General features: G+C 44.7%; 1 protein-coding gene across 2 annotated transcripts in view; it reads left to right on the plus strand.

Annotated features, from left to right (window-relative positions):
- Window positions 1-11,203, plus strand: part of AP3S2 (adaptor related protein complex 3 subunit sigma 2) — a 29,847-nt gene extending 18,644 nt beyond the window's left edge. For both annotated transcript variants that reach the window (XM_069984410.1, XM_069984401.1), the window contains exons 5-6: window positions 1,574-1,681; window positions 10,830-11,203. In XM_069984410.1, the coding sequence (XP_069840511.1) occupies window positions 1,574-1,681; window positions 10,830-10,958 (237 nt within the window). In that variant the 3' untranslated portion in view covers window positions 10,959-11,203. The remainder of the gene's footprint in view (window positions 1-1,573; window positions 1,682-10,829) is intronic.
- The last annotated feature ends 316 nt before the right edge of the window (window positions 11,204-11,519 follow it).

Here is an 11,519-nt window from a genome sequence, read left to right on the forward strand (position 1 = left end):
CGCTTTAAAGATTTACCTGTCATTACAAATAACTTTTGATATGTCATCAGGCATATCAGACGTTATTGGTCACAGCAACTCTCACTACTGACACCCCCTGTGATCAGGAGATATAGCTGGGGGGAGAGCACTGCAACAGCATCATACAGTCCCGCGGCGTTATCTCCGTAACGGCCGGCTCCCACGTGGCTGGCCAGGGAATGGATTGCGCTAACGCCACATGCTCTTCCCAGCTATATCTTTTGATTACAGCAGTCCTTAGCTGTGAGATCTGCTGTGATTAATAACACACTGGTCCTCTTTAAGGATCACCATTTTAGGGATTTCTTTTTTGCAGGACAGTTGAAACCCCATGTACACACACTGCACCCAAAGACTTGCAAAACACATGGCATTTTATCAGTGTTGTTCTCTTCTAAAGAGCCTTTACCTGAGATGAATTTGTTGTAAACTCTACTGATGAATTAGGACCAATCAACCCCCATATGGTGCTAGTACTACAATAATGGCAACTATCATAAAAGTGAACCATGTGGAGAGATCAGTTCACAGGATCCGTTTCTGAACCATCTCTCTCTCTGTCAATGAGTCAGACTCTTGTGGGACCATCATATCTCCCAGAGAACAAATGGGTCATATATTGAAAATCCAACATGCCCAACCGTTCTCATCAGAAGAGAGTTGAAGGCCACTATACACTTTAGGTGGTTGGCCATTCCTGCCGTAATTAGTGAGTTTGTCATCCATGTGTTTAGTGTATATGGTGTACTTTAATTTCATCAATTCATGTACATATTGGTTGTATACCCTATTGCAGTGAGACCTTTGGTAAAAAATTTTTGATTGTCCATGAGTCTCATGAGGAAGTTGGCTCTTGGCATGTTAGGTGTACAATGAGATTTTTTATGTTGCCTTTAATATCTTATTATATTTTTGTGTTAATTTGGGGACAATTCAGTATAAGAAATGTATGAATTCATACATTATTATACTAGGCAGAAAAATAAAATCCGGTTTTCATTTACAGAAATTGATTTTTTTTTCTATCTTATGATAAGTACCTATCATTGACCACTAAGTTTATATGACTATGTTTATAGAGTTTAGATAATGTTGTGACCTGTTGTTCCCCGTTGTCTTATTCTGATTAGACAACGTTTACATTTCTGTTTATATATAACTTATCCTATTGCCTGACATGAACAGTGATAGTTGCTGATTTATAAAATAACAAGGAACAACAACTAAAAATGTTATTAATAGCAACAGAAACAGATATTGGGTTGTATACCCAGAACCTACAGCACTTATGTCTGAACACATCAGTATACAGGCAGGCAGTTACCCCAACTTATACTTTTGTGTACCCATACTGGGCCCACTGAATTTAATGGGCTGAATTTTGTCTGCTTGTGGCTACCATTGGTCCTTTGAGTGTGTACAGTTTTTTTTTTTTTTTTTTAATAGGACTCAAAGTGCAGCTTCTTTTCTCACAGTAAAATAGTTGTATGCCTAAAATTCACCCCAGAACCCTTTGCTGATGATAATAAATTGTTCTCTACTCTTCCTGCAGGTACATTACATACTGCATGAGATGGTGATGGGTGGCATGGTTCTGGAGACAAATATGAATGAAGTTGTTGCCCAAGTAGAAGCTCAGAACAAACTGGAAAAATCTGAGGTGAGTTTCTAAGAATTACAAACTCCCAGAGTGATGTTGGCATTAAAGGGAACCAATCAATTGAAAAATTGATATGAGGCCAATAATATGTGCTAATATACCCTCCAACACACTTTCCATACATGTATCTATAGCAGCTGCCTCTGCCCCACACACCCCAAAATCATACTTTGATCTTGTCCCCGCCGTATGTAAATTCCAGGAAGGTAGTCATGTTGGCGGTTCATCATTCCAAGTACTGTAGTCACGTTCAGGCCAAGTAGTCACTGCCTCGGGGGGCGGGGTTTGGCTGTAATCACGCCTCTATGGGTGTCATTCACAGCCCCTGACACTGCATCATCATCCAGGGACGGGGCTGGGACTGTGTAACTGAGATCCAAAGCACAGAGGCTCCCTATCCCCCATGCACTGTATATGTGTAAACTGTCCTCACACACAGGCAGCTGCTGCCTTACACAGCCTCCCGGAATGGATGATTCTACACCAGCAGCAGCCAACACATAAACCAAAGCGCTGTTATTCCTGTGCTGCTGCAGAATCATTCCGGGGCGCTCTTATCCCCCCTCCCCCTCCGGCAGTTACTGTGTGTGGCCCCCTCCTCTCTCCTCACATGCCTCTGGTGCCGCTCCTTCTTTTATGCTGTCAGAGAGGGAGATGGGTGATGAGGAGTGCGGCACCGACGGCAGGAGGAGGAAAGGAGAGGGGAGAGGAGTGAGGGGGGCCGCTGCTGTCACAGGGCAAAGGAGTCACAGGAGAACATGAGGAGAGAGAGGAGGGGGGATAAGAGCGTCCCTGAATGATTTTAACCCTTCTCGCTGCTGGTGTAGAATCATCCATTCCGGGATGCTGTGTAGGCAGCAGCTGCCTGTGTGTGAGGACAGTTTACACATATACAGTGCAGGGGGGATATGGAGCCGCTGTGCTTTGGATCTCAGTTACACAGTCCCAGCCCCGCCCCTGGATGATTATGCAGTGACAGGGGGCTGTGTATGACGCCCATAGAGGCCTGATAACAGCCAACACCCCCCACCCCCCACCCCCCCCGTGAGGCCGTGACTACTCGGCCTGAATGTGACTACTTGGAATGATGAAACGCCCACATGACTACCTTACTGGAATTTGCATACGGCGGGGACAAGATCAAAGTATGATTTTGGGGTGTGTGGGGCAGAGGCAGATGCTATAGATATGTGTGGAAAGTGTGTTAGAGGGTGTATTAACACATATTATTGCCTTCATATCGATTTTTTTTTTTTTTGGTGATTGGTTCCCTTTAATAATTTATCAGTACTGTATATTATATACCTGGCAAAGGGGAATCAGACCAGCAAGATATGGTGTTAGGATGTTGGCTGCAGCTATATGTTCACAACCATAGCATTAAGCCATGAATGACTCTGCCCGTAAGCTAGTGTTCTGTAATAGTGGAACCATGGATCTGCTAAATTAATGGGACCTCCACTGAGATCTCCTCCGGCATCTCCCTGTGTCATGTATCTGGGATGGACTGTGACTAATTTTTTTATGTAGATAATCTTTTGTACAGGGTCCCCAAGTTTAGTTTATCTCAATCTCTATGACATTTCAGCTGAAGAATGCCCACGTGATGGCACATAAAGCTGAAGAGCCCATATGTCAGAGGATTCGTACATAGTCTCACCTTCTTTTTAATGTCACTTTCCCATAATGTGACTTTTACATCATCTAATGCCAGTGATCAATGCCACTGATGCTTACAAGAGAAAACAGCCATATACACTGTGCGGCAAGCGGATAGATCATAAATCTAGGTGGTTAAAAACCCAAAACCTTCATGTGGTCTCATGGAAACCACTTTTCACGTGGTTGAGCTGTAGTATCAGACATAGCCTATGGATTAGAAAAAGAGGTACTAGGAGAGTCCATGACACGGACACTGCCTCTAGGTGACAATACATGCTTTCTTTATCTGGACTCTGCTGGCATTTATGACTGCCCATTATCTTTAATGGAGGTAAGAGATAAGGCTGCTTCCTTTAGATCTTGTGCCGTTACTGCACTATACTCTATGAAGCCTCTAGTTAGTGAAGGGTTTCTTTAGCACAGTATTTTCATTACCTCAGGTTACATAATCATTTCTTCAGTTTTACCAGATTTATTATATCATTGTATTTATGGTACAATTTCTTTTATGTTTAGGAACTTTTTTAAGAAGGCCTTGTCTACGCTCAAGACCTAACTTGCATTCTTCATAAAATAATAATTTGTTTCCTAGAATTCCTAGTTATTCCTGGGTGATACCATTCCTTGGGTCAGAAGGGGGTGTCCCAGCACAGACACTATCTGCACTGGTTGGATAATGGTCAGACAGCTAAGGGACATGCTTCCAACTTAAAACACCCAGTATTCAATTTTCTCATATGTTTTGGGAGGAATAAGAGCAATAGCACAACATAAAGTTCTAAGAAAAGATGTCTTGATTATAAGATTTATCGGTTTCAGTTGTACACATTCTGAAAGAATCAGTTTAGCTCAGATTATTTTTTTTCAGCTTAAGGTTACAAACCCACTTGCCGGATCTGCAGCGAGTCTCCTTGCTGCGTTTTTGCAGCGAGACTCGCTGCAGATCCTGGCCCTATACTTTCAATAGCAGAGCAACTCGCAGCAGGGATGTACATCCCTGCTGCGATTTTGTCTGCAGCCCGCCCCATTAACCCCCCGGCCGCCGGACATTATACATTACCGGGTCCCCGTTCCTGCTTGCTTCGGGGCTCCCGGTGTCTTCACGGCCCGCCCGGCCAATCAGTGCGCTGCGGCGGGGCAGCGCACTGATTGGCCGGGCGGAACGTGCCGGGAGCCGCCGAAGCAAGCAGGAGCGGGGACCTGGTAATGTATATCCTGCCCGCCCCCCTGCAGCCCCGATCGCCCCGCAGCTCCCGGCCGCACGACCGCCTTCAGCCCCGCAGCCCCCGGCCACACGATCGCCTGCAGCCCCCGGCCGCACGATCGTCCGCAGCTCCGCAGCCCCCGGCCTCATGATCGCCCGCAGCCCCTGGCTGCACGATCGCCCGCTGGGGGCGATCGTGCGGCCGGGGGCTGCGATGCTGGGGGCGATCGTGAGGTCGGGGGCTGCAGGGCTGGGGGCGATCGTGCGGCCAGGGGCTGCGGGCGATGGTGCGGTCGGGGGCTGCGGGGCTGGGGGCGATCGTGCGGCCGGGGGCTGGGGGCGATATACATTACCTGATCCCGGCTCCTGCTTGCTTCAGCGGCTCCCGGCACGTTACGCCCGGCCAATCAGTGCGCTGCCCCGCCGCAGCGCACTGATTGGCCGGGCGGGCCGTGAAGACACCGGGAGCCCCGAAGCAAGCAGGAACGGGGACCCGGTAATGTATAATGTCCGGCGGCCGGGGGGTTAATGGGGCGGGCTGCAGACAAAATCGCAGCAGGGATGTACATCCCTGCTGCGAGTTTCTCTGCTATTGAAAGTATAGGGCCAGGATCTGCAGCGAGTCTCGCTGCAAAAAAGCAGCAAGGAGGCTCGCTGCAGATCCGGCAAGTGGGTTTGTGGCCGGTCTCTGCACAGATCATCCCGGATGATCTTTATGGCTGTAGTGTTCTGATGCGGGCGCATCAGAACTCCCCATAGGACACAATGAAGCAAGCGGTGTGTGAACTGACAGGGTTTCCTACATGTCAGTTCTTTGCGGCCCGTCGTGGGATCCCGGCTGGAGTGTATACGCTCCAGCCGGGATCCCATAGAACAAAAGGCAATGTTCCACACTGCATTAAGTACGGACGTTGTTGCCGATGGAAACAACAGCCGTACTTTTATGTAGTGTGAACATAGCCTAAAAGCAACATTCAGTTAAAACAGATACTGTATAGCCATATTGTATGAAAGAAAAGAGTTTGGCAAAAGATCGCCAAAATCAAGTAAACATTAAAATGTTGAGCTGTCTTTGTTAACAAGTTTTATTGCTGTACAGTAGCATCTGCCATCACCTGGTATAGATTCTTACATTAAAAAGGTCCTCTGGACACATACTTCCATCTCTGTTCCTGCCCATTGGAGGGGCCCTAGTTATATCTCAATGCACCCCACACAGGATGCTGCAGTGTCCTCTGATTGTCATCAGGAAAAATCCCTTAGGCATATTTTTCATCCATTTTTGCAAAAAATGCATGGAAAAAATAGAAGCATTTGTGTGCATCCGTTTTTCTATTGACTTCTATTATTAAAAAAAAAAAGGACAAAACGCATAGGGGTTTTTTTTTTGTTTATTTTAATGACACACAAACATAGTCGACCACATTTTTGTGTACGTTAAAAATGTAGTGTGAACCCAGCCTTAGAGATGAGACTTTTGAAACAAATATGTCTATATTAAGGAGTTGTGTACTTTGGTTAACCCCCTTTCTTAGACCACACCCTATAGAATCAGCTGGACCATCCTCATTTCCATTGCAGCATTACTGAAAACAAAATTTAGCATTAAACAGTGTCTTTCGAAATCAATGGAATGTTCATGTAGTATCCATACTATAGAAAGCGATGCTTGATAGTAGATCTCTGCTGTAATAGAGGAAGTATCCAGCAGGAGACCCCTACCCCATGACATTTATATGGCCTAAAAGGGACATTTAAAAAAGTGATTTATAGTGATTATAGAACTCCCTTTTCCTTCTGTTTGACTAATTCATTGACTTAAAATATAAGTGCTGTTCTCTTGCAGCTTTGGGATCACGGTTCAGATCAAACCAAGGTCAACATCTGCATAGAGTTTGTATGTTCCACCGGGGTTTGCCTGGAATATCTCTGGTTACTCAGACTTAATCACACTCTCCAAAAAAACATATTGATTCTGGTCATTTTGCTTCCTGTGATATTGGCCCTAATGTATATAAGATAGGGAATTTTGATTTCAGGTCCAGTAGGAACTGAGGCTGATGAGCATGATGTCAATCTCTATGCAGCTCTCCAGAATACATTGGTGCCACCTCAGCAACCAGGAATACGCACAATAAATACCATCATTGGCTTCCAGGCTCCCGATAAAATGTAGAGCCAAGTCAGTAAACGGTGTTTGCAAGGATGACAGTGAATGTACAGAGCTCTAAATGCTCTACTTCACATTAACTGTATAGAAATCTACCCTCTTCTCTGCCTGTTTCTACCAGAAACAGTAACAAATCTTGGAAGAAATAGAATACTAAAAGTATTTGGGATCTGTTCTATAAAAAATGAACAAGAGATTTTATGTCTTTTTTTATTTTTTTTATTTGTTCTTTTTTTTTTAAAGCTGTGTGGTTCATGGTTAAAGTGTCTGTGGAATATTACACTAAATGTGGTGCCACCAAGAATGGGGTTACTTGACCGCCAGGTAAAAATCTGGATGCTGGTGTCTCACATTGGACTGTGAAAAAGAGCTGTGGCAAGGTTCTTTTCCAGTAAGAGCTGCTAAAGCCTGTTATTCTGCCCAGTTTTCCTGGCTCGGTTCTTTGTGGTATGTTGGCTTATAAAAGTCTTGGGGCTTGCATTACATATCTTACACATGAGCCTCCATTCTCATACTGAAAAGCTGTTGAATAATTGGGGAGGTTAATACATGCCATTGTTTTTTATTGCATTACTTTACAGTACAATAGACTTTCTGTGTTACTTTTCAATAACATGTTGGTCATTATTTTTTAACTTGGATTAAGTTAGTAAAACCCGGGAGTTTGGAGGTCCTGTTCCAGTTTATTTTCTGGCTCATTTTTTGCCTTTTATCATTCTGCCAGTTACCAAATTATGTGCAGAGCCTGGCAGGGAAGACTACAGAGCGTGCTGCTGAATTATAAGTAAAGAGTCTTACTAAATCAGAAAAATGGCTTTCATTTGGTACTGGTATATTAACATGCTAGTGTTGAGGGCCACGCATGTTGTAAATAGGAAATTGTCACCACGTTTTCTGGTAGATATATCTTGATAAGCATTGTCATTTTTTTTCAGGTTGATATATTACAGCAGCTTTGTAACCATTTACACGCCCTCAGCATGGACTATATACTGCGGCCCGCACTTTGGAACCCCCAACATCATGATTCATTATTATGCCGGGAGTTCCGAAACTGTTTAAATCTTCGTGCTACTGTACTGACTTGCTGTGTATATTACAGACATGTGAATGGCCCCTTCAAGTAAATTAGTATATATAGTAGTATATGTGTGTGTGTGTGTTCCACTGGACAATATACCATCAACTAATTAGGAGTAGAATAACAATATATGTCTAGCTCGACATCCAAATGCCAATTAACAACACATTGTACACAATAGGCATCAAAACAAAATGACTTTAAATACTGAAACTAGACAGAATTAAATACAATGCACTGAGGGATTACCAACAAGATTGTCAGGGTAACACAAATGAAAATATAATCCGTAATCAATCTATCAAAGTGTAAATTTTATAAACACACATGAACTGAGTCTTAGTAATACTGCAAGTAGCATCTTCCCATCATAGGGTAAGCAGTCCAATAACAACTTAAGCCCCTTTACGCAAACGAGTGCTCTTTCCCAGCTTGCTGCCAGTGCTATTACACGCGTCAGCAGCGAGCGGGTGAGTATGGGGGGGCTGCCTGGATGATTGCTAGAACGTCCGGGCAGCTCATAGCAGATAGCAGCGGTCTGCTGACGCCACTCCTTTTCCACAGAGCGATGGCAGCAGAACGTTGCTATCACAGTCATTTGTCTTTCAACATGTTGAAAGACAAATGATATCAACGATCAGCCGACATCGTTCATGTCGGCTGATCGTTGCCTTTTATAACATGGGATGATTATTGACAGTAACTGCCAATAATCATTCCGTGTAATAGGGCCTTCGTGTCAACCTGGTACTGATCTTCCAGTACTTATCAGCTGCTGTCTGTTCTGTATTCCTTCCAGTCTGACACAGTGTTCTCTGCGGCCACCTCTGTCTGTGACGGGAACTTTCCAGAGCAGTAGCAAATCCCTATATAAAACCTCTACTGCTCTGGACAGTTCCTGACATGGACAGAGGTGGCGGCAAACAGCACCAAGTCAGACTGGAAAGAATACACCACTTCCTGCAGGACATTCAGCAGCTGATAAGTAGTAGAAGGCTTGAGATTTTTAAATAGAAAGAATTTACTTATCTATCTTTCTAAAAACAGTTGATTTGAGAAAAAAATCATCAGAGTACCCCTTTAAACATTTATTCACAAAATAACACACATTACAAAATTATACAACTTTGTAATGTATGTTATGTTAGTGAATGGCCCCCTTCCCCGTGTTCCCCCCCCTCCCCCACGCAAGACCAGGAAGTGTGGTGCATTATACTTACCGCATTCGTGTCGACCCCCGGCTGCTATCTTGTGACAATGACTTCATCTTCGGGAGGCCGGCCAGACCGCTGCAGCAGTCCCTCATGCCGGCCCCCCTCTGATGTGTCATCAGCTGCTCAGCCGCGATTGGCTGAGCATAACTGTGCTCAGCCAATCGCGGCTGAGCAGCTGATGACGCGGCAGAGGGGGGGGGGGGGAGGGCTGGAGCGATCCAGAATGCGGTAAGTAGAATGCATCATACTTCCAGGTCTAGTGTGGGTGGGGGGGAACACAGGGAAGGGGGCCATTCACTTACATAACACACATTACAAAGTTGTATAACTTTGTAATGTGTGTTATTTTGTGAATAAATGTTTAGCGCCGCACTACCCCTTTAAGGCAAGGAGACACATATTGCCCTTTTATATATATATTTGCATGTGTTTCCATAACATAGATACATTATTTTATTCTTCAGTGCAAAGTGTCAGTGAGACTTTCCCAAGCTCCTGAAGTGCAGCAAGCTGGAATGCCTCCTCTCTCCCCCTCCCAGACCAGTCTGTTTTGTAGAAGTTTCTACGAGGTGGCATCACTCCATTACATGCCCTATCTATCTGACTTCCAGCAGTGAGCACCCATATTGCTTATGCCGTAGAGAGGGCCTGAAGGTGAGCCATGCTGTGGCACTTAAGCAGCTCAGCTGAACCTCCGACACCTGTGACACAGAAATGTTTTTTGTTTTTTTTTTGTAACTCCTGTTTCACCACCTTGGGCAGCACAGGTATGTTATTTACAAGCACACTGTTATCTATAAAGGAGAATCAGCAGGTAGTAGCTGTATTTCCACATAGTGAAAACCTGCATGGCTTTGTTCTTGTAGGGTAGCTTCACACGTACCGGATCCGCAGCGGATTTCTAGCTGCAATTTGCAGATCCTTGTATAGTGAAGTTCTATGGGGTCACATGCCCGCAGCTGAATTTTCATTCCGCTGCAGATATGTAGCCCTGACCCGGAGCATACATTACCTGCTTGGCGCCACGGCTGTGTGTGAGGCTGCCGGCCCCCCTCGCTCCTTATCAGCCAATTAGTGCTGCCGTGCACTGATAGGCTGATGGGGACCGAGGGGTTCCGGGAGCTTCTTTACACAGCCGTGGCGCAGAACAGGTGATGTATGCTCCAGGTCAGGGCTGTGGGCAGTGGGGGGTTAAAGGGGCCGGGTCAAATATCCGCAGCGGAATGGAAATTCCGCTGCAGGTATGTGACCCCATAGAACTTCACCGTACCAAGGTCCGCCGCACATTTTGCTGCAAACTTGCAGCGTGAAATCTGCTGTGGATCCAGTATGTGTAAAGGCACCCTTAAACCTTTAAAGTGGTGACAGGGTGATTTGAGATCTTACCCTCCATTGGTGCAAGCTATTTCTTACTCCATTTCAGTGCATGTGACCACAGCTCATCTGTTTTCCAGCAGTAGTCACACCTGGACTTCCTTTCTCTCACTTCTCTGGACAAACACAGGACAGCACCTACTCACAAGCTGCCCTCCTCTGTGCCATGCCTGTATGGCTTTGACTGAGAGGAGAGAATATGCACAATGTTAGTTCTAGGTAAAAGTACACTGCTTAGACTGGACAGGCTGGCACTGTGTAGGGTTGGTTTACAGTACAGTATTGTGGATGGCATATTACAGGAAGGTGGAGGGAAAGTGTTTGAAACGTTTACATTTAATTTTGATCCATTTAAAAAACTTTTTTTTTTTTTGGAACAGATATTTCCACTGTAACTTGATCTTTTTTGTATTTTCTTTTCCTTCATGAATCTTCTGACACAGACTGGATTCTCTGCCGCCCCAGCCAGAGCGGTTTCTGCAGTGAAGAGCATGAACTTACCAGAACTACCACGAAACATAAATATCGGTGACATCAACATCAAGGTTCCGAACCTCTCACACTTGGTATAAAACGGGTTGTAATGGTTGTACTTCCCTCCATCTCAAGACTCTGGACTGTTTCATTATTATTTATGTTATTCAGACACATTATAGAATTGAGACGTTTACTGGAAAACAATAATCACATTTATTACTTTGGCAAGCAGATTGTTTTTGTGCATAAAGTAAAAAATCATTGAGCTGCACAGCAAAAACAAATGATGACAGTAGGAGGTGTGACTGGCAGCTTTCTACATTAAATGTCTACTAGCACATTCCTTGTCTCTTGTGTTTTGCCAGTTTCCACAGGTGACAAATAGTGTCCCTCTGCATTTTGCGCCTCAAAACCTGTTTAAAGCCTCATTTAGGGAGTAACCTCTTGGTTATGAAACCAACAGCATGGATAAACACTCATGGCTTTGTGCTTCCATAGACAGCAAGACAAAGCTGTCTCTTCAGTATAAGGCTTTGTTGCAATCTATGCTGGAGACTGACACATGACATGGTTACTCTAGCACTGTATGTAGCAATATATTTTCCAGTCAAAGGGGCAGACATCTCAGAAGAACCTGATGAATCCTGTTTATAATT

Source organism: Dendropsophus ebraccatus, chromosome 1, assembly GCF_027789765.1.
Source record: "Dendropsophus ebraccatus isolate aDenEbr1 chromosome 1, aDenEbr1.pat, whole genome shotgun sequence".
Taxonomy (NCBI): Eukaryota; Metazoa; Chordata; class Amphibia; order Anura; family Hylidae; genus Dendropsophus; species Dendropsophus ebraccatus.